The 24,250-nt window shown below is 41.9% G+C and overlaps 1 protein-coding gene across 2 annotated transcripts; it reads right to left on the reverse strand.

The window, feature by feature from the left end:
- Positions 1 to 181: 181 nt before the first annotated feature.
- On the reverse strand, positions 182 to 21,759 carry LOC128492109 (lamin-L(III)-like). Of its 2 annotated transcripts, XM_053464555.1 has the most exons (12): positions 21,336 to 21,759; positions 18,769 to 18,925; positions 18,444 to 18,569; positions 17,840 to 18,010; positions 17,512 to 17,637; positions 14,279 to 14,499; positions 9,193 to 9,421; positions 4,187 to 4,294; positions 3,701 to 3,820; positions 3,313 to 3,414; positions 3,153 to 3,226; positions 182 to 259 (listed from the first exon to the last, which is right to left on the reverse strand). In XM_053464555.1, the coding sequence occupies exons 1-11, from the start codon at positions 21,692 to 21,694 to the stop codon at positions 3,188 to 3,190; spliced, it is 1,758 nt and encodes a 585-aa protein (XP_053320530.1). In that variant the 5' UTR covers positions 21,695 to 21,759; the 3' UTR covers positions 182 to 259; positions 3,153 to 3,187. The 2 variants fall into 2 exon arrangements, with proteins under 2 accessions (XP_053320530.1, XP_053320531.1); XM_053464556.1 differs by lacking the exon at positions 3,153 to 3,226.
- Positions 21,760 to 24,250: the final 2,491 nt, after the last annotated feature.

Genomic DNA, 24,250 nt, shown 5'->3' on the forward strand with positions numbered 1-24,250 from the left:
ATTATCTCCAAAGTGCCATTACTTGGTACAAAACAAGGAACTGATAATCCCCGATACTTTACATGTCCTACCAGGCAAAACTGACTAGAGCAAGTATTCTATTAAACTTCTATTAAACCCAAAACCAAACTTGTGCCACTTAATAACTTTACTATCATAAGAAGTTCAACATTCAGGAAACGCTGCCTGCTTTCACTTTATTTATTTTCCCCTGTAACGGCTACATGACTGCACAGCTGGGATCCACTGGCTGGTGAGGCTAAAGGAAAAAAAAAAAAGAAAAAAGACAAAAACGTAAGAGGGAAAGAAAGATTTTAAAATTCTTAAATATAACACTTTAAAAGGTTTTAAGTACACGTGGCCTGTTAATACGATATTGGAAGCTGTAAAAATTAATTACGGAAGCATTAATGGAAGGCCACCTTGGCATTGCTTAAGGCAGTGCCTGGCTTATTAAACATACAGATTTTATAATTACGTGAATAGATCTAAACCCTAAATATAGGTTTCCACTGCTCCAGAGCCTAGTAGCAGTGTGCTTTACATCACTGCGGCTGACGCTTGGCATTGGGCTTAGTGATCCTCTGCTTGTGCGCAGCTGCTCAGCCACGGAAAACCTATTTCATGCAGCGCCCGGCACACAGTAATTGTACCGATGTTTCTTCTAGAGGCAGTTTGGAGCTCTCTAGTGAGTGATGCTACAGAGAACATGCACTACACACTTCAGCACTCGGCAGCCCTGCTCTGTGGGTGTGCATGGTCTCCACTTTGTGGTTGAGGTGTTACTCCTAGACGCCTCCACGTCACCATACCTGGGAACTCTCCGGGTTTGACCTGGAGATCTCCGGGTGAAGCACAGCTTCTCCGGGTCAAGACCCAAATCTTCCGGGAAGCGGGGTCTTGACACACTGCCCTCCCCGCCCATTTTCCCTTTAAATGGGGGCATTTCCTGCTGATGTCAGTGGACAGTGCTGGCCGCATCCCGCAAGGGAAGACTCCTGTAGCCAGAGCTCAGAAGTTCACAGATACGCATGTCACAATAGCACCACTCACCAGTGGGCCAGGGCAGATCTTTCACAAATTGACTTGTGACAAAAGGTTGCATCCTATGACTGTCATGTTTAAAGTGACTGAGCCCCTTAATATATATTCTACTGCCAATGTTTGTCAAAATGTTTGCTCAAAAATTAAATACATCACAACTTAAAATATTGATAGTAACTCAACCAAGTTTAAACTGTCAGCAACAGTAAAAATGTTTAGAAAAGGAAAATGTTCATACCAAGACCAAGCATGCAGGGATGTACCAAACCACTCATACCCTACATGCTGCAATTGGTTATTAAAGCTGCATCAAAGATGCTACTGCTGAATATTTATTTTGACAAAAAAAAGCCTTCTACACTTAAACCCTGACATCTGAGTAAGGACAGATGACCCAATACTCTGTTTCAAAGGTCTACTCTCCGGTTTAGTGGGGTTGTGTGCAATCACAGAATCAATTTAAGATAATCAGGAACAACTTCCCACACACTGTTCAAAACTATATGAGCAAAAGCATGTGGACATCCATTCTAATGATTTAGTTTAGGTTTTTTAGCCATATCCATTGATAACCCAGCACACAGACAGCCATCTCACAGACAAAAATTGCCAGTAGAACTGGTAATATTGAAGAGGCCAGTGACTGTAAACATGGCATCCTAATAAGATGTCACAAGTCAGTTTGTGAAAGATCTGCCCCAGTCCACTGTCTAAGTGCTTTTATTGTGAAGTGGAAGAGTCTATGAGTAACAGCTTAACCACAAAGTACGTGTTATTCCAAGCATTAGCTGAAGTGGTGTAAAGCACGTCAACACTGGACCCTGGAGCTGTGGAAACGTGTTCTCTGGAGTGATTATTCACGCTTCACTAGCTGGGAATCTGATGGGCAGAATCCATAGTGCCTACTGTAAAGATTGGTTAAGGAAGGATAATGGTCTGGGGCTGTTTTTCAGGGTTTGGGCTATGGCCCCTTAGTTCCAGTGAAGGGTAAAGTGAATGCTACAGCATACAAAGACATTTTAGACAAGTGTATACTTCTAACTTTGTAACACCAGTTTGGGGAAGGCCCTTTCCTGTTGCAACATGACTGGACTCGCCATTGTTCTGGAATGGGATGTCCAACAGGGTCAAAAAATAGTGTGATGGCCAGAGGTCTACATACTTTTAGTCATACGGTGTGTTAATGAATTTTAACTTATTAACCAATAATATTTGTAAGACACTTGTGCTTTTGGTATAGCCTCCGTTTCAGAGAAACAAAATACCATCCTGAACTAGTAGTATACTTATAGTAAACATTTCCACAGCTTCCAAAACTAGACAAGTCATTTACCGCTATCGTTATATGATGCTGTTAATTGTGTGTGAATATGCATAACACATGATATTAGTTTAGCCCATGCAACATTTAAGGTTTACACAGTATTAATGGTGGACACAAAATAGCAAACTACCTAAAACATCTAAACATGCTGGATTGACATTTGTAAAAACAATGCAGATTATTTATGGTAAAAGTAGGCATTTGAGGGAAAAAATACAAACATTCCATGACAGAGAGGGGCAGTGGGTTTTCACATCATGCAAGTGTCTTAACACTACATGTTCTAAATGGCACAATCAATATTTGGAAACCTCCATAGTCAAGGTAGGGCACATCAGCAAGCTTTAAGTAATCACCCACAGCCATTACTCTGAGAAACCAAAGATTCTTTTAGATTAGATGGGTTCTTAGAGATATATTGTTTATGGTTTTCAAAGCAATATATATATATATACAGGTCAGAAGATATATATTTGATAGGTGCCTATAGTCATCCTGGAAGCCAATGTTTCAGGGTTGTTGTTTTTTTTGAAGACCAACACCCTCTTATCAAAATGTGTGTTCTTCACAACAAAAGCACTTTTCATATTTCTCTGAACCCCAACAAGTGTAGTTATTGCTCACCCCACAGATGTTCTAACTTACTCAGCAGATGAATCAGTACGCATGCATATAAATATACAGCCCCTTTGACTAAGGAGACTTGCACTGATTAAGTCATTTACAGCCGGCACATGCATGGCTATACACAGGGAATGCAGCAGGCACATCAAAGTTATCTCACCGACTGACACTTCCCAGTGCATGGGACCAAGGCCATCACGAAACTGAACAACATTTCTTTTTTCTTCTTTTGCGCTGGTTTACCAAAGAAATTGTAAAATAAAAATGTAACACTAACATGGCTAAGTTCCCTATGCACAAGCGGTGCAAAGAAAACTTACCTGGGAACAAAAACGATACTCTTCCAGCTCCTCTTCAAGTAATTCCTCTTCGGAGTCGCCCTCCTCGTTCCTTACTCTTAGAAGAGTTCTTTCTGCATATGCCTAGAAGTAACAGGTTAAATGAGCAGAGAGACTGGTAAGGAGTGTATTTAGAGATGAGTGAGGAGATTTAAGTAGGGGAGCTACTGTGAAAGTAAGAGTCAGAATTTTGACAGAGGGGAGAGGTGTTACTGAAGCGATGGGAGAGGAAGATAAGTCTGGCAGCAGCATTCATGGTGGATTGTAGAGGAGTGAGACAGGAAAGAGGGAGACCAGCTAAGACGGTTACAATAATCATACATTTGATGAAAGAAGCATGAAACCATATTGTCACATATTTTATACTTACATGACCACTAGGGTCCAAAAGTGTAACCTTCATATCGTCTCCTGTCCCCCATGATAGCTGAGACTTCCACACTAAATCTGTAGGAGGGCTGTGTGCGGTTCCAGCTCCTGAAGCCCAGATCTGTCAGACACAAGAACACAATTTAATTAACTGGGTGGCCATAGAGTGCACAATATCCTGAAAAACAATTTAAAGGATGCATCACTCATGGAACTAGACTGGTATCCTCTTCTTGATAATGTGGTTCAAAATGTAGCTCATGAAGGTCAACATTACAAGCAAAAGAAATGTCAAACTGCATGAAACTGCTTCTGCAGAGCAGGCTCTACTATGGACAAAAAAGCCTAAGTTCATCGCAATCCCATATTTAGCAAACGCACTTCAATGAAACCAGCTAACATACATATGTACATTTATCACTGTGGGGTGATTTTTAGGTTAGGTCAGATCTAGGTCACGTGTTTGCATTTGTAAGTCTCTGCTTACTTTTACATGTTGACCAGCCTTTAGGGTGAACCTGGCAGGAAGTTTATACACAATGTCTGCAAGGCACCCATGCTGTCTCCTCATCGTCCATCCATGAAGTTGTTGATCCTGTGTTGAGAGCACAAAAAAAATTGCAACGCACTGTCTCTCACTTCCATAATACTGTTACAAAACCAGCAACATTAATTAAGGAAAGAAATGCTACAAAATGACATAACACATTTCACTGAAGTGCCAAGTGTCAAAGCCTTTGATTAATATGAAGCTCAATGTAGGGGTCCTTATGTTTGCCAGGGTTAAAGTGCTAACCAAACAACTCTACCTGAGGCATTGGGTGTTAAAGGCTGAGGAGGTGTGCACTAGAGGACTGCATTGGGAGACAGGTCCCGCGAGCAGCCTTGCTGGGGTTGTGGGTGGTCAGGCACTGTACCTGCGGTCCTGGTAATCCTGCGCAGTCCCGCAAAGCTGCCTTCACGCTGCTCCCTTACAGTGTCTCTTCTATTGCGCCGCCCAGGAACAAAGCGCAGTCACGTGATGTGACGTCACTTCCCATGACTCTGCTGTGTTCCTGGAGCAAGAGAAGAGACGCTGTGAGGGAGCAACTCGAGGGCAACCTTGTGTGACTGCATGGGAAGTCTGCAGTTCAGGAAAGGAGGTGGGCGTGATTGGCCACATTTGTGGCAGAAGCGGAGCGGGATTGGGCACACATGTTGCAGGAGCGGAACACCCACATTGCGGGAGCGGGCGGGATTGGACAAAAAAAATCAGCGGGAACGGGATTAAAAAAGCAGTCCCCGCGCAGGGCTCTAGTGTGCACCATGGATTATGTCTCGCATGTATTTCGGTTTATAGCCTCCACTCAGAAGATGCCCCAATAAGAGACTCCCCCAGTACCCACCCTTCATCTGGACTCTCTCTACATGCATCTTGAAGAAACACCCTTTTTTTGTGAGGTGCTTTATACCGCTATAGATAATCTTGGGCAGTGCATCTGCACATTGCACCTTCCACACGGGTAAAGTTTCCCTCCGTTACTTGTTTGTGAAAACACACTCAAAGTACCAAAGTAAGGTTTTTAACCCCTTCGCGACCAAACCTTTTTTCAAATTTTTTACCCTTCGTGACAATAGTTTTAACATTTCTGCTGTGTTTGTGTTTAACTGTAATTTTCTTTATTGTACCCACACAAATATTTTTTTCCAGGACAAGGGCTCTCTTTAGATACCCTTATTTTGATCGTAACACAAGAAAACAAATGGATTCTTACGTGAGAATGCCTTTTCTTTGTCATTTACCAGTACAAGATATTAAGAGATAGCTCTGCCTATCCCGGTAGGGCAGGAAGTAAAACCCCAGAACTTCCACTTACCTTCAGTGCATACAAAAAAACTGCTTCTGGAAAGAGACAAGGAAAATAAATTCTCAGGTAAAGGATTCATTATTACCATCTCACTTCCAATAGCAGATGTTAGGAGATATAACAAAGCTACTGGGTGAGCTCAGAAACCACAGCTTGCAACAAAGTACAAAATTTGGCATCTTCTGTAAACAAGCACTCTAGCCGATAATGCTTGGCACTCTTCCAAACTGCTGCTCTGTAGATCTGGTCAATGAAAACCCTGGCTGCCTCTGCCCAAAATGTCAAGAGAGCACTAGTGGAGTGATCTCTAAGTCAAGCCTAGGTGTTTGTCAGCCTGTGATCGAGGGGGCGCTGCTGCCTGCCCAAAAGCCTGGGCAGACAGCACAGCCACTCCGAGCCCACCCCCGAGTCTGAGATCACTCCCACGCTTGTGGGGACTAAATATCAGTCAATACTGTGCTCCAATGGAACATCAGCATTGAAAGCGTTAAAAAAAAAAAAAAAAAAAAAAAAAAAAATTAAAAACAAAAACAAAAACCAGCACTGACCTGAAAGTCCAGGGTGCTTCCAGGTCAAATGCTGTGAGTTTAGTAAGTGGGCTGATGATGATCAGATCACTCCTGACCAACTGTTAGTTTAAAAAAAATCCTGGCTCCTAACTTTTTTAGCTGGCGCCTAGATTCACAACAAATTTGTCAAGCCCTGCTCTAAGTCCCGGTGAAAGTTCTTCCCCAGCAACTACTTCAGAGAAACCAGACCTGATTAATTTCTCCCTTTCAAATGCCAGGCTGTCAACTTTAAACATGTTTGATTTGAATTAAGTATAAATCCTTGTTGCAGCAGGTCCGGCGTGACTAACGTTTTGCCACTGGGTTGTCACCAACTGACGGTCAACAGGCACCTCTCTCTTCTAAAATTCCTCAGGACCTTGGCTATGAGGGTTAGAGGAGGAAAAACATCCCGAAGCTCCACTTCTGAGAAGGCGTCCAGAGCTAAGGGCCAACCATCAGCCGAAATAAAGAAAGAAAGAAAAAAGAAAAGTTTGATTTTCTTGTTCTTTGTTGAAGCCATGAGGTCTATGTGGCATGCCTTAAACCTTAGTGATCTGTAGGAAGGTAGAGAAAATTGGACTTTTCCGCTGGCAGAATAGACAATCTGCTGAGAAAATCAGCTGTGATGTTTTCCTTCCCTTTGATGTAGATGGCTGGAAGATGTGAAAAATTCACTTCGACCCATCTTCCTATAGTCTGAATCCGGCCTCCCTGCTGCAAATATCTTGTACCCTCCTGGCTGTTCATATAGGCCACTACAGCGCAGTTGTCAGAATACTTTTATAGCCTTCCCATGAAGCTTGCACTGCCAAGATCATAAAGCTCTCCAAACTGAGAAGTTCCAGGAGATTAATATGAAGCCGACTCTCCCAGGTCGACCAACGTCCTTGCAGGAAATCTACCTTCCAGCCCCTCATGAGTAATCTTAAACTGCCCTTGTGACTTCTTAGAACAGAAAAGGTGATTCTGGTCAACCTCAGCATCTTGTCTTCTGGAAGAAAGACACTACCTCACGGAGAACATATTAGGAGACACAGGAAGGGTGTTCTGGACAATTCAAGAGAGGAATTTTGAAATATCACATTGCTGCAGAAGGGACAGTTCTCTGTAGAGTTTGCTGCCAGGAGTCCCAAGGATTCGACTCCCATGAGCTCAGAAAAAAAATAAAAATGGGGAAATGACTAACCTTGCCTGAGAGATGAGATTTGTCTCTCCTTCAACTGTCCTGAATAGCTTGACTTGTAAAATATGAACCCCAACCTCGCCTGCTGGCGATCTCATGCACACCAGAGCCCAAGGGATGGCATATCTTGATGCTGTTATACATCCATCGTTTCCCCAAATCCTCATCCACCCCAGCTTTTGGGTTAGTGTGAGTGTAATCTGCAGGTGATGATGAGCTTGTATGCGGGAGCCAGTCATCTAGGTACGGGATGATTGATATACCTAGACTCCTGATATGACCTGCTACCACCCACAACATTTTTGTGAAAAGTCTTGGAGCTGCAGAATGAGAGGGCTTGAAGCTGGAAATGATGGGATGGCCATGCGTAGATACTGGCATGACTGAGAAATAGGCACAGGTAAGGTACGTGTCCTTTTAAGTCTATTTTAACAATGAAATCTCTCCACAAGATAGCCTCTAGAGTGGATTTTATAGTTTCCATACGGAAATGGGACTGTTGAGTAGCTGTTGAACCTCAAATCTACCATAAATTGGTAACCTCCTGAAGTTTTGCGACTGAATGCTAGGCAATAGCCTCTCGATACAATATTGTTCACCCAAGTGTCTCTGAAAGCAGTTTATCGTTCTAGCATCATGCTGAAGATTTGGGAAATATACAACTCTTTCCTCTGACCCTGAAGGTGACCGTAGCACCAACAGATTTTGCTCACCTTGCCTGTGCTTGAATTCTGAGGTATGGCAAAAAGGGTGAAAGGGTTTTCTTGTCAAGTTTCCTCTGGTGCACATTTCTGTCACTGATAGTCCTTTCTAGTAATGTTTCCAATTCTGAGGACCTTCTGTAAGAAGGGTATGTTAAGCAACCTTAATTTAGAAGCAGTATAAGCCTTTCAATCACAAAGCCATAATACTCTTCTAGCTGACACTTATAATGCTGTGGTCCTAGAACACATACAAATACTCTCCAGAGATATGCCACACAAAAATGCAACTGCTCTCCAGACAGCGGAAATATTCTTCAGAATTTTCTCTCTGGGAGCCTTAGCTGCTAGATCTCATTTCATCACCCCTGTAATTTCCATTGTTCTCCTGGCGAGGCCCAATTTTCTGTAAGGATGGTCCCATTCCTTGTTGATGTAAGTGCCTCGTGGACTGGAAAGGAGGGAGAATGCTTTGAGAGGCCCTGAAAGGCAGCTTCCTTGTTAGGGGCTTCATCACGAGATACATTTATGGCCAATTTAACTGTCTCAATCAAGGCGTTTATTTCTTCTGAAAAAGACAAGCTAAGGGACAGAGTCCTCCTACTTAAAGTAGGCAGAAAAACTCACTGAAGAGCCTAGAGGGGGCTATTTGTATTTTTCTTCTAGAGTCATGTCTACCTAGGAAGGATTAGTCTGTCTCTTACCTTATGTGCCACCAAGGTGGGCAGGGAAAGTTAAATACTCTTATCACGCAGAGTTCAATATCCCATTTTCTAAACAGTTATTTTATAGAAGATATGATTGCATTTAAGCCCCTCATTTTTTCTTATTCTTTCTTTCTTTCTTTTAAATCTCATTGCGCTTATAAATATCGGTATATGCACAAATTACACAGCACCCAACATCAAAGCCTCAGATTAGCCAGACTGCAGTATGCCTTTTCTATAAAGTTTGTGGATACTTTAATACAAGATGGCAATACTCAACATGTTCCTACAAACCATTGCAAACGATGGTAAATACTGTCTGAAGAATGTAATCTCAATAGTTTTTCAAAAGGAGGCACAGCATGCTTAATCACAGACACCATATGAGCAGACCGCAAGAACATAAGAAGCTGCTTAACCTTGTCTGTTGCCAGAACATTAGTACGCATTATCACATAACACATTTTCATCAGAACACGATTACGTTAAACATAAAACCAGTACCTCTTCAGAATTGTTCACCAGTCTAACAAACTTCCCATCTGGGTCTATTTCATCAATAGACACAGGCCCTGAAGAAGAGCCTTGCTGAACCACCTGGTACGTCCTCCTGGTCTCTTGTCTCTCGCTGTCTTCTAGCTTTCTCTTTTTCCCACGATGTGAGCGGCTTGTGTGACCAGCTGATGTTCGAGATACTGTGCCTCTCTGAGCAGGACTCGGTGATAGTTTCAACCTGCACAAACACACATGGTATTACCAATGTTTTTAGGGATAAAAAAGGGTTTTGAAAAATTGAGTATTTTCAAACAAATATTAGCAGGGTACACTTCTCAGTATGTACCACTAGGAAATAAATATAACAGGAACAAATTGAAACCAATGTGGCTTAGTAGGGACGTTAAGCAGAAAATTAAAAAGAAAATGGCTTTTACAGCATTTAAAATCAGAAGAATCAGAGGCATCCTATATAAGATATAAGGAAGCCAATAAAGCATGCAAAAAGGTGATTAGATGGGCTAAACTAGAAAATGAGAGAGTGATAGCCAGAGAGCAAAACTAACCCCAAAAAATTCTTTAAGTACATAAATTCTAAACAAAAAACAAGAAATGAAAACGCAGGTTCATTAAAAACAGAGAGGGGAGTGTTGGTTAAGGAGGACCAGGAAAAAGCAGAAACTTTAAATAACTATTTTTCCTCAGTATATATTAAGGCAGGCATGTCCAAACTTTTTTCGAAGAGTGCCAGATTTGATGAGGTGAACATGTGCGAGGGCCGACCATTTTGCCTGACATTTTCTGAACCATTAAAATGAAATGCAAATTAACTATTTTATGCAACGTTTATTGAAAACGGCATACCACATCTATCCCTTTCTCACTCTCCTTTTTCAGCAACCGCTCAGCACCCCTTGGGCCCCCCTGACTGGCAGAACTCCAGGGCCCGGTCGCAGTCGCGACCCCGGTAGTTCCGCCACTGCCTACAATTTCTTCATCAGATGCCCTTGTGGCTGTGTGTGCCGGCGCAGGGAGAAGGAAAGCCCAAATCTAGCGACGTCCGAGATCGCAAGATTTGGGCTTTCCTTCTCCCTGCGCCGGCACACACAGCCACAAGGGCATCTGATGAAGAAATTGTGTAGGGGAGGGCAGGGGCGTACCTAGAGTATTTGGCACCCAGGGCGGATCCTGTATGTGGCACCCCCCCCACACACACTTTAAAACTACCTGGCCGAAACTGAATATGACCCCCCACACACACCATAAAAAAAAGTAAGTAACACACCAAAATAGGACAAAACAATTAAATAACAATATATATATATAATTTTTTTATATATAATAATTTAATTATATAAATATAATTGTTAACAGCAATCACATTCCTATCATGCCCAGGCATACCCAGATTCCAGGAGGCAGTCGCAGACTTGGCATGATAGGAGTATGATTGCCTTATCTACCCCTTCTCGCTCCCTTCTGCCCTATCTACCCCTTCTCACTCCCTTCTCCCTATCTACCCCTCCTAACTATCTACCCTCTCCCTCTTTGAAGTTCACTTACCTTTCAGGAGTCCTGCGGTGGGGGTGCAAGGCCTCTGTCTCCCAGCTCTGCCACTGTATAGAACAGTATAGAGTGATGGGAGTTATGATGTACTTTAGAGCATAATTATATAATGAAAAATACATTGGAAATGGTACAGCATAACACCCATCACTCTCACACATTTACCAATCCACACGCATACCAATCCACACGCATACCAATCCACACACATACACCAATCCACACACATACACCAATCCACACACATACACCAATCCACACACACATACCAATCCACACACACATACCAATCCACACACACATACCAATCCACACACATACACCAATCCACACACATACACCAATCCAGACACACACACCAATCCACACACACATACCAATCCACACACACATACCAATCCACACACACATACCAATCCACACACACATACCAATCCACACACACATACCAATCCACACGCATACCAATCCACACGCATACCAATCCACACGCATACCAATCCACACACATACACCAATCCACACACACATACCAATCCACACACACACACCAATCCACACACATACACCAATCCACACACATACACCAATCCACACACATACACCAATCCACACACACACACCAATCCACACACACACACCAATCCACACACACATACACCAATCCACACACACATACACCAATCCACACACACATACACCAATCCACACACACATACACCAATCCACACACATACCAATCCACACACATACCAATCCACACGCATACACCAATCCACACGCATACACCAATCCACACACACACCAATCCACACGCACACCAATCCACACGCATACCAATCCACACGCATACCAATCCACACACATACACCAATCCACACACATACACCAATCCACACACATACACCAATCCACACACATACCAATCCACACATATACCAATCCACACATATACCAATCCACACGCATACCAATCCACACACACACCAATCCACACATATACTAATCCACACACATACACCAATCCACACACATACACCAATCCACACATTCCAATCCACACATACCAATCCACACACATACACTAATCCACACATATATACCAATCCACACATATATACCAATCCACACATATATACCAATCCACACACATACCAATCCACACACATACCAATCCACACACATACCAATCCACACACATACCAATCCACACATATACACTAATCCACACATATACACCAATCCACACACATACACCAATCCACACATACACACCAATCCACACACATACACCAATCCACACACACATACCAATCCACACATCCACATCCACACATATACCAATCCACACACATACACCAATCCACACACATACACCAATCCACACACATACACCAATCCACTCTCACTGTATGCTTTCCTACCTTTCCTCTTTTCTCCTTACAGCTCCTTTTCCTGCTCTTCGCTCCTCTTCTTCTTCAGTTCTTCCTTCTTCTTCCGAGGCCACGGGGTTCAGAGGGCACGGACAGCGGTGGGCGCGGCTTCAGTGTTGTGCGCCGGTTTCTGACAACAAACCCCGGCGCACAACAGCTGTTGCCGAGCGGATCGCAAGGGAGCAGTATCGGAGGTCTTTACCGGACATCCGGCTCCCTTGAGTGATTTTAAGCCGGATGTCCGGTAAATACCTCCGATACTGCTCCCTTGCGATCCGCGCGGCAACAGCTGTTGTGCGCCGGGGTTTGTTGTCAGATCCCGGCACACAACACTGAAGCCGCGCCCACCGCTGTGTGGCTGTGTGTGGCTGTGTGTGCCGGCGCAGGGAGAAGGAAAGCCCAGATCTCGCGCTTTCCTTCTCCCTGCGCCGGCTGATGACGCCAAGTCCCGTGGCTCAATTGGGGGCCGCATCAGTCCGGAACGCGGGCCGTAATTGGCCCGCGGGCCGGACTTTGGACATGCCTGTATTAAGGAGAAACCTATGGCAATGGATATATATATATATGAAAACAATTTGCAGTCAAACTGCGAGTGGATGGCTCAGGAGAAGGTGCTGTAGCAAAGGAAAGTTAACGTTAACAAAGCTCCGGGGCCTGATGGTATTCACCCTCGAGTACTTAAGGAGTTGAGTCAGGACATAAGTGAACCTCTGTTTCTAATCTTTCGGGATTCTTTTCTTTCAGGAATTTCTACCAGAGGATTGGAGGAAGGCAGATGTGGTCCCTATATTCAAAAAGGGTTCAAACTCTGTGCCCAGAAATTATAGATCTGTGAGCTTAACTTCTGTGGCTGGGAAAGTATTATAGTAGTATAGGCGTTGAAAGTCATGTTTCTGTGTTTGCAGATGACACTAAACTAAGTAATACAGTGTGAGCAGGATATTACAGTGCTGCAGAGGGATCTAGATAGACTGGGGCACTGGGCACACAAATGGCAGATGAAATTCAATGTAGATAAATGTAAAGTTATGCACTTCGGCGTAGGGAATGCACAGGCAACCTACACCCTAAACGGTAGCGAATTAGGGGTAACGACAAATGAGAAGGATCTGGGAATTGTTATAGACAACAAACTAGGCAACAACATGCAATGTCAGTCAGCAGTTGCTAAGGCCAGTAAGGTATTGTCATGTATAAAAATGGGCATCAATTCGCGGAATATAATTTTGCCTCTGTATAAATCAATGGTAAGGCCGCACCTTGAATGCTGTGCAATTTTGGGCACCTATTCTAAAGAAGGATATCATAGGACTAGAAAGGGTGCAGAGGCAGGCTACAAAACTAATAAAAGAAATGGAGCACTGTAGTTATGAAGAAAGGTTAACTAATTTAAATCTGTTTAGTTTAGAAAAACGTCGCCTCAGAGGGGATATGATAGCATTATATAAATATATTCGGGGCCAATACAAACCATTGTGTGGAAATCTGTTCATAAACAAGACTATGCATAGGACATGTGGTCATGCGTTTAGACTGGAAGAAAGGAGATTTAGTCTAAAGCAGAGGAAAGTGTTTTTTTACAGTAAGGACAATAAGGATGTGGAATTCTGTGCCTGCAGAGGTAGTTTTATCTGAGTCTGTACAGACGTTTAAACTGCAACTGGATGGATACGTGGAAAAACATAATATTCAGGGATATAATCTTTAATTATGGGGAAACAGCTTATTGATCCAAGGAGAAATCTGACTGCCATTTTGGGGTCAAGAAGGAATTTTTTCCCTGGTTAGTGCAAAATTGGAAAGAGCCAAACTGGGTTTTTTTGCCTTCTTTTGGATCAACAGCAACAAATTTACAGATATAGGAAAGGCTGAACTCGATGGACACATGTTTAGGATCATATTTATACAAAAACAAGATTTACTTGGGATAAGATAAAATACTGGCGGGGGGGGTCATTTTTTAGCAAAAGAAACCTAATGTATGTTAGACCCCTCTCTCTCTAGTCCTACAAGAACAACTTTTTGGGGCGTTCCTGGTGTTATCACTAGAAGACAAGGTGTTAAGACGATAGTTTATTCAGGGATGCTGCTCTTACCTCTGCTCCTCCCCTTCCAGCATCTTCCTGTATGCATTTATTTCCATATCTAAGGCCAGCTTCACATCTAGCAATTGCTCATATTCATCCAACTGAGTCTGCAGTTGGCGCCTCATTTCAGACACCTCCCGGTCCTTCTCACTCATCTGCCTTCTGTGCAAGTCATGGGCACGATCCAGCATCTCCTCAAGATCCCTCAGTTTAGCCTCCAGTGCCAAGTTCTACCATAAAAACAAAACTCCAAAATCAAGGAAGGCTTGAATGTTCAGTTAGAGTTAATTGGGCTAAGGAACAAGAAGCTTTGCAGGCCAATAAAAGCAGGAAAAAAAATAACTACTTAACGTTTAAAAATGTTGAACTTAGAATTTCAAGTAAATATTATTTGCTGAAGTATTGTTTTTCCATTTGAAAAAATATATATAAGCAGTTACCGATAAGTTATATGAAATGGGGGTTGTCTTTTTTTGTGACAAAGGCTGATTTTACTTTTTGTACCCTTCGTGACAATGGCCGTTTTTACATTTCTGCGCTGCTCGTGTTTAGCTGTAATTTTTTTCTTTCCCGTTTATTGAACCCACACAAGTTATATATTGTTTTTTTCAGGACAAGAAGGGCTTTCTTTAGATTGTATCATATTATTTACTATTAAAAGTATAAAATATGGTGAAAAATTTAGAAAAAAAATGACTGTTTCTAACTTTTAGTTGAAAAATCTTTTACTCATCTATAAAAGGTAATGAAAAAACCTGCTAAATAGGTTCTACTATTTGTCCTGAGTTTAGAAATACCCAATGTTTTTATGTTTTTTTGCTTTTTTCTACAGGTTATGGGGCAATAAGTACAGGTAGCGTTTTGCTATTTCAAAGCCATTTTTTCCAAATCTGGTAATTCTTCCCCCGTGTGCCATTTCGGGTATCTTTGAAGCCGGCCAATGCAATTTACCCCATCAAATCATATATTTTTGAAAACTAGACACCCCAGGGTATTTCAGATGCTAGTATTTTAACTCTTTCCATGCACCATATCTACCACCAGTTTTTGTCAAACTTTGTGGTAGTCATTTTTTTCCCCACACACATTTTACTTCAGGTATGAATAAACAAGTTCTGGTATATGTCATTATCATAAAACACCCCAATATGTGTTCAGCAACATCTCCTGAGTACAGCGATACCTCACATGAATGATTTTGCCTGGCTGTTTGGGGGCAAAAGGGCTACATTTGGTGCATGCGCATTTTTCAATGTTGAACTTTGGCATTTGGGGATCCACTGCCCATGTCCTATTTGGTGCATCTTTGAGCCGGGCCATTTCAGTGTGCCCAACAAAACCATATATTTTTGAAAACTAGACACCCCAGGGTATTTTAAATGCTGGTATTTTAACTCTTTGCATGCACACATTTTACCACCAGCATTTTTTCAAAGTTTGCAGTAGTATTCTTTTGTTTGTATTTTTCCCCCACACACCTATGTTATGTATGAATTTACAGCTCCTGGTATATGTCGCTGTCACACGACACCCCAATATGTGTTCAGCAACATCTCCTGAGTACAGTGATACCCCACATGCATGGGTTTGTCATTTTTGGGGGGAACTAAAAGGCCACATTTGGTACGTGTGCATTTTTCTAATTGGAAATTAGATGTGTGGCCATCCTTCCCCCCGTGTTAATTGGGACATTGTTGAACCCGGCCAATTCAATTTACCCCATCAAATCATAATTTTTTTTAAAGTAGACACCCCATGGGCATTTAATATGCCAGTATTTTAACTCTTTCCATGCGAGAATTGTTTTAAGCTAGTGTGCCAATTTTAGGACTTGCTCACAAAAATATATTTTATATATATATATATATATATATATATATATATATATATATATATATATATATATATATATATATATATATATATATGTATATATATATAATTTTTTCTTATCTGAAGTAAAATGTGTGTGAAAAAACAAATGCAAAAAAAATTACTACCATAGAGTTTGACAAAGGCTGATGGTAGAATTAGTGCTTGGAAAGGGTTAAAATACTAGCATTTAGAATACCCTGGGGTGTCTAGTTTTCAAAAATATATGACTTGATGGGGTAAATTGCATTGGCCGGCTTCAAAGATACCCGAAATGGCACATGGGGGGGGGAAGAATTACCAGATTTGGAAAAAATGACTTTGAAATCGCAAAACGCTACCTGTACTTATTGCCCCATAATGTGTAGGAAAAAGCAAAAAAAAAAAAACATAAAAACATTGGGCATTTCTAAACTCAGGACAAATAGTAGAATCTATTTAGTAGGTTTTTTCATTACCTTTTATAGATGAGTAAAAGATTTTTCAACTGAAAGTTAGAAACAGTCATTTTTTTTCTAAATTTTTCACCATATTTTATACTTTTTTTAGTAGTAAATAATATGATCCAATCGAAACAATGTCAACTAAAGAAAGCCCTTCTTGTCCTGAAAAAAATAATATCTAATGTGTGTGGGTTCAGTAAACGGGAAAAAAAGAAAATTACAGCTAAACACAAGCAGCGCAGAAATGTTAAAACGGCCATTGTCGCGAAGGGTACAAAAAGTAAAATCAGCCTTTGTCACGAAGGGGTTAAATTTTTAACTTTTTTTAAATGTGAAGGTTCCCCTGATAGTGACATCAGTGGGAAATTTTTACATTTTACAGTTTTTTTAACTATTTTTTTCTAATTATTAATTTTTTTATTTATTTTTACTAATCACACTGTTTAGAAAGCTGGGCTCCATTGACTTGCATGGTTGAATGCAGTACCTGTATTCAACCTGCAAGTGGAGCCAGAGTTCTCTAGAGGGTCTGGAGACCATCTAGCGAACTTTTGAATCTTTTTTTTTTTTTTTTTTTCCCGGCCGCCGCCATCTTGCAGATGGCGAAGATTACTTGCAGCTGCAACCGCTCTCCGGAGCGAGGTCGAGGCATTACAGCAACGCCGTTTGGGTGCAGAAGGCGAACGTAGATCGCTTTCTGCACCTGTTTAAAGACATGACGGTCCTGGCACGTCAATTGTCACTAACCTGATGTTAGTGCATGACGTGCCAGAACCGGCAGTTGTCATTAAGGGGTTAATGTGTGGAATTTTACATCATCAGAGTTCTTTTTGGGAAAGGTTTGGACATTCAGTACTGATAATCATATTTCAAATGGTGTGTTTAGTCAAACAACAAATATGGAAAATCACCGTTAGTAAGTCATACCTGCTTTTGATACTGGTTCAGCTGGGATGTTAAGGAATCTATTCTTAGCTTCGTAGACATGATCTCTTCCCGGGTGGCACTGGCATAGTCACTATTCTTTGCTGCTGCAAGCTGTGCGTTTTCCAACTATGCAAAACAAAAATCAGCAGGAGCAAAGGTAACATTACATGTTTAGAATGCACAGAACAACAACTTCACTTCACAATGAAGCAGAACAAGTCCTTTTTAGTGTATACACTCTCTATTTTATGACACTCCTAAGCTTTCATCCAATTTTATGAAAACGTTGTACTAATGCACACAAGAGCATTTATAACACAACTATTACCTTTGCACTGAAAGTTCTCTCTAACTGCTCCTTGTAATCCATGACTTGTTGTTCATGGTCTTGCCGTAGCTCTTGCAAAGCTTCAGCTAGCTTGCTTTCAAATTCTATCCGACGACCAGAATCTATTTCAACAATCCTGGTCTCATGACGTTTCTTCATCTCTCTGACCTCCTGCAGCAACAACAACAACATGGTATTGCCACAATGTCAAGTCTGTTGAACAATGGTCAAGCGTAAGTATTAGTGGAAGATTTTAAGAGAAAAGTGGATGTTTCCATGTAGAAAACAAATTCGGGGCACCACCACTACCTTATGCAGATGCAACGTGCCCCACTTGAAAATCGCCCCACTTTGGTGGGAGCTGTAATGAAGAACTATAGGGACGCTCACGAGGACCAACGAAGACAAGTCTCAGACACCTTGGTTCTGGTGCACTCTTTTCTCTTGAAGCAATTGGACTGAGCACGACTTTGGGCGAGAGTGAAAGCCAGCAGTAGTTAGAAGACTAATCATTACCTGAAAACTAGGGCCCACACCAAGTCATACAGCATATTTCAAAACTTACCAGCTCCACCAACACAGATATGCAAAAAGAGCAACACACCTGTCCATGCATATTCTTTTCAAACTCCTGTTGCTCTCTGAGTGTTTGCATTTTGTTTTCCAAGTCAACCCTCCACAGCATTTCATCATGTAGCTGTTTAGTTGTATCACTTAATGATGATTCAAGCTAAAACGAACAAAAAAAAGAAAACATGTGAGCTAATTTTTACACAGATAATGTGTTTATCATTAAATTATTAACCCTTTGCGAACAGGCACAACACTAACAATGCAAACCAGACATAAATTATTATTGTGTATTATTTTATTGATGTCTTTTCCCTGAAAGAACTAATTGCTCACAAAACATAAAATCCGGTTCTTACTCCAGTTATCTGGATTTTCTGATCTTGAAGCTGTGCATCCAAACTTCTTCTTTCACATAAAGCAGTGGCCAACTCAGCTTCTTTGGAGTTAAGTTTAGCTTCCAGATCTCGCAGCTGACTTAGAGCCTGGTTCAAATCTGCTTCTTTTTTGGAATTTCTTCAAAGAGATAAAACAGATTACATTTCTGGTCGATTATAGAACATGATAATATTCCATACTCCAATATTCTATTTGAACAGAACTACAAGGCAGTAAGGTGATTGCATCAGAAAATGTGTGGATTATACAACAAAACAAGCCTTAAAAAAGATATAAAACAAACATGGCCTACTTCTCATTGAAGAAGAAATTGTAATTGACTAGTTCCAAGAAAAAAGTTAACAATTCTTGTGGTCAGTGGTAGCTTTGTAGTTTTCAATTACAGTGTGTTGTCAAATAGTGCAGTGTTAGAGGTATTATTGCCTTATGTTTTTTTATTATTATTATTAACCGCACTAGCACAGAGAGGCCTATTCACTGGAGTGACTTAAAGACTAGTTTAACATCCTAACTTCCCAATATCATAAGCATTATCCGGCAGGATCACTAGTAATATTCCTCTGGGAGGAGCATTGCATATCGTATAGGATCCCAGTACAGTTTGGCTCAAGATCCCTTTGGGGACTTCTCATACATTTTTGATGCCAGTGATATCATGGCCCTGCACTGCTGATCACAATACATGTTGATCAGCCAGCGGGGGGGGGGGGAGCAATAAGAGAGCCCAGCAAGGTCTAAAAAGATTTTTCTGTACTTACACATCAGGCACCTGACAGGTGAACTTGTGATCCAATAGGAAACAAAATACCACCGGATTTGACAGATGTCGGTATAAACGTCACAGTAAGAATCATGCAAATATGTTTACTAGCTAAATACTTTGGGTTTAACTTAATAATAAATTTAATGAGATAAATTGAAATATGGGACCACTATATTGTATTATATGAGTCACGGACCAACTATTTGTTAAAATTCAAAATTTTTAAACTAAAAGTTGCACCTTCCAATTTTGACTCCATAGTGTCCCAAAAACATGGCATACCTGTGTATGGAGCTGCTGTGCTCAGGGGATGATGGCAAATACAAAGTTTGAGCTTGAACATATTCTGGACAACAAATCTACTTTGTGGACAATGAAAAAATGAAAACGTTTTGAAAAGATTGGCAATAGGATGGTTGCATGAAAGGCGTCAAATGGCCATAAGAAATCAAATATCTTGGATTATCAACATTCAAAACAAATCTATGAAGTTGTGGGACAATTTTGGCGGCTGTCGTCACTGTCAAGGCCCCATACCAAACCTTCGTTTGAAATCCGTAATAACAGCATTTGTCTTCTAATTCCCCAAATGCATTCAAAACTCAAGCATATCATTTCTCTGGAATTCCCTTTCCCGTTTCGTCAGACGGGAACCTTCAAAAGCTCTTTGAAAACCCAACTTTTTCAAGAAGCATACAACCTTTCTTACTAATGCTAATCAAATCATCTGAACGATCAACAACCTCTACAGATCATCTGGACCCCATCCACTCATCCCCATCCAAGCAGTCCTCTCCTACTGTTTCATTTCCCCATCAGCCACCAACTAGATTGTAAGCTCACAAGAGTAGGACTGTCTTCTCCTTTTGTACCAGTGTTATTGTGTGTGTGACTTTAAATTATCCACTGATTGCAACACTACGGAATCTGCTGGCGCTATATAAATGTAATGCAATATAAGGTGTCATTCGCTCCATGTGTAATTATTGAAGTTGAAACTGAATCCCCCCCCCATTTGATTTTCTTCTTTTTATATGTTGAATAATAATTTATACATATTTTTATATATAAGAAAGCCCTCCCTGTCCCATAAAAGGCGATGTGTGTGTGTGTGTGTAAATATATATATATATAGATAGACACACATACACACAGATTTGTAGGGATAAACTAAATGAGTTAGTTGAACAAGGACAACATAAAAAATGATCCTTAATTTAAGGGGTTAAGCAGAAGGAGGTATGCTATACAGTGAGAGCGGTAAAGATCTGGAATGCATAACCTGATTATAAAGTTAACGTGGATGAATGCTTTTAAGAAGGAATCAAACTCATTCATGGCAAAGCAACACTTCTCTTGGTAATGTTTAATTAACAAGGATTGATAAATCTGCTTATTGGAGTCAAAGGTATTTTTCACCACATGAGCCAAACTTGGCTTAGAGGGATTCTTTTTGGCCTTCTGCATCAACAGAGACATCATGACGCACTGTGTAGGTAAAACTAGGGACGCTCCATTGTATTGACGACAGGTATCCAGCTAACTGGAAAGTGCTGTATGCTGACCCGCTCATTCCCGGAGCTCGTGTTTGGTTTACGGTACAGGAGCACGGCGTGCACATATCCTCAGGGGCCAGCATCACTCATCATAAACTGGGGGGAAAGGCTGGAGGGCTAGCATGGACGGGGCTCGCTCCAGGTGATGGAGCCATAGACAGGTGCCTTAGAGCCGACAGGTGTGTATGTGGGGCCCGGGGGGTCGTACCTGGCCTGCAGCTGCCGATGTTCCTCTCGTACTTTGCCCAGCTCCACCTGCAGACGGGCCCTCTCGTTGGCGGTGTAGTCCAGCAGCTTGCGGGCATCGGCCAGCTCGGTCTCATAGAGGAGCCTGAGGTTAGACACCTCCCGCGTGGACACCTCCTCCGTTTCCTCCAGTTGCAGCTTCAGCAGGGACTTGTCTGCCTCCAGCGACCGTACCCGTTCGATGTAAGCGGCCAGCCTGTCATTCAGGTGTCGCAGCTCTTCCTTCTCCTGCAACCGACTCAGCCGGGTCGGGCTGCCCGGGGATGGCGCTCCCGCCAGCGACGTCCGTGCTGCGCTCCTGCCTGGGGTGGACGAGGCCATGTCTTCTGTATCTTCCGACGGACGCTGCAAAAGACCAAAGTGATTGAGAAGGCGCTTTCCCGTTAAATAACCTCTCTGCCCCCTGCCACACAGCTGCCCTGGAGACCCCGGCCCGGGTACATACAGGGAGGCGGAGAACGTCAGGTCCACTCCCAACACCACCCACCGGGCCCCAACAGGTGGATGACGCTTTAACCCGTGCCGAGCTGGGGCCTGAGGGGGACACGCGTGTCCGTGTACTCACTTGTTTTACTGTTACAGTCACATGCTCCGTGACACCATCTATAGCGCCCCGAACTACCTGATAGGTGAACCTGTGATCAAATCAAATCGGAGTGTAACGGCCACACATGGGTGGGGGCTATAATGAGTTTCCTTTTGAAAATGCCAGTTATTATGTCAAGGACTGGTTTTAGTGAACGTGTCAGTCACACATATGGCACAATGTACATCGCAATACACAATTCCATTCCTCCCTGTAGAGCTGTGCTTCCCCCGGGAGTGCCAGGGCCGTCCCTTCAAAGTTGCACATCACCAGAAAGTGGCATGAGAGGCCGGTGATCTCTCAGGCGTGTAGCTATCGAGGAACCAACCTTTTCTGCAATTCCTTTCTGTATATACACACAGAATGGTACATATCGTTTAATAAATATCCTAGTAATAATTTGCATGTAAGAATGAGCTTAGTTGAAGTAAAAGCAGAAGCCCCATATCCCTTTACCCAGCTGCTTTTCCACTTACTTGCATGCTCACAAGCTCCCTGTCTAGTGTCCTGGGCAGTTTGAAGGGGGCTGTGAAATCAGTCCCCCCCTACAGATTGGGTTTCTTAGTTCCGCTATGTGGTATGGTCATCCCTGGCTGGGTTCAGTCTACTTGCATTAACACCCACGCTAGCACCATACACTAACACTCACTCCACTCATTCTCTCTTCCCCTCTCCTTGACGCTCTTAGCACCATACACACACACTCGTGCCAGTTCATGCATAACGTGCGTCAGGTGACCCCAGTGGACGCCTCAGTTACCAGGGTAACCCAGGAAACCGGACAGGTGGGAGCACAGGCCCACGCTGTTTTGCCCTATACATAGAACTGCCCTGGCGAGTGCATTGGCACAACACCCATTTTATCGAGACATTTACCACCTTGATTTACCTCCCCTTGCCCGCACATACATACACTGCATTGCAAACCTGTCAATACCGGTCCTTGTGAAAACCTTGACTTGTCATTATTTAAAGACACACTAAATTAAGTCATAGGGATTCAATCAGAGATATCAACCATATCATATTAGTAGCAAAAACACCATTTGGAAGTAGGGTTGCCACTCAACCGGTATTTTACCCGCACAGACGGTAATCAGTGTTTTGAAGCTGGCGCCAGCATAACTTAAATGCTGTAGCATCCCTATTTGAGAGTCTTACATGTAATCACAGCAGTGAAGAATAGGAAAGAATCAGTTCCAGACTGTGTGACCCTATGAATCTGCCCCTTCACCCTGAGATTTGGGGTAAAAACCATGAGACTCACATGCACCTCTGCAAAAATCAAAATTTAGTGGGCTTGAGTTGTTTCAGCACTGACCATGAATACAGAATCCTGGGGTGAAACAGGGTATATTTTGCAATATATTTTACCTTGTAATCAGAAGGCAAAAAAACTAACTGGAGCTTTATTTAGCAGTTATATATATATATATATATATATATATATATATATATATATATATATATATATCTATATAAAATGATATGGTATAATAATATGTGATTGTGTAAAAGGCCTGGACTGGCACCTCCCATGTGTGTGGCACACATAATGCTTTCCTTCTTTACCATATCGCTGTAGTCCTACATAGTCATCCATCTTGTGAATAAATCGAAAGGGCAGGAAACAAAATTTGTTGTCTGAAAAGGATGGTACCAAAAAGGAAAACAAAATGCCAAAGTTTTCTAATTAGTATCACTAATATATCCAAGAATTTTAACACTAAAGAAAGAACGTACAGACAGCTTTTTAATGAAAAAGTGACAGGTTTGCCCTGTTTTCTGTCGTTTCGTGGTTTATGATTAAACTATACAAATAGTACCGATTTCTTCCTAAGGCTTTACTTTCACTTACTGTTTTGGTTACATGACAGCTATTGAGTTGATAGACTTGCTGCTAGAAGGCAAAAGTCATTCTAAAGTGTCAGATTTGTTTTACATATCAGATGGCAGGATGTTATCACATGAATTCGTCCTCAAACAGTAAAGAGTTGTTAAGCGTTGAGGGAATATTTCACATCATGCTGTGATTGAATGAAGTGGTGCAGACTGCAGATGGAATTTGCCTATCACTGTCTGATACATGCTGGTCGACACAAATAGCAAATGATGCAACGGCTGGTCACGAGCTGTTCTGAAACATTTACTCATTTTGAACTGGTAGCTATAAGCATAACTGGGTATTACGGTATTAAAAAGTACCAATAAAGCCCTGCTTAAACCTATATTTGGTAGTGTATTATGGTGTGGCACTAGGTATGTTAATAAGTCATAATAATGGAAAAATA

This window comes from Spea bombifrons, chromosome 4 (genome assembly GCF_027358695.1).
Source record: "Spea bombifrons isolate aSpeBom1 chromosome 4, aSpeBom1.2.pri, whole genome shotgun sequence".
NCBI lineage: Eukaryota > Metazoa > Chordata > Amphibia > Anura > Pelobatidae > Spea > Spea bombifrons.

What these genes read in the sequence shown, in the direction of transcription:
- LOC128492109 (XM_053464556.1), bottom strand. Translation starts at nt 21,694, where the DNA reads ATGGCCTCGTCCACCCCAGGCAGGAGCGCAGCACGGACGTCGCTGGCG. An exon ending in CATCGGCAGCTGCAGGCCAG is followed by an intron (nt 18,926 to 21,335) that starts GTACGACCCCCC and finishes ATCTCTTTGAAG; the next exon opens with AAATTCCAAAAAAGAAGCAG. An exon ending in TGGTGAACAATTCTGAAGAG is followed by an intron (nt 4,295 to 9,192) that starts GTACTGGTTTTA and finishes CTCTCAACACAG; the next exon opens with GATCAACAACTTCATGGATG.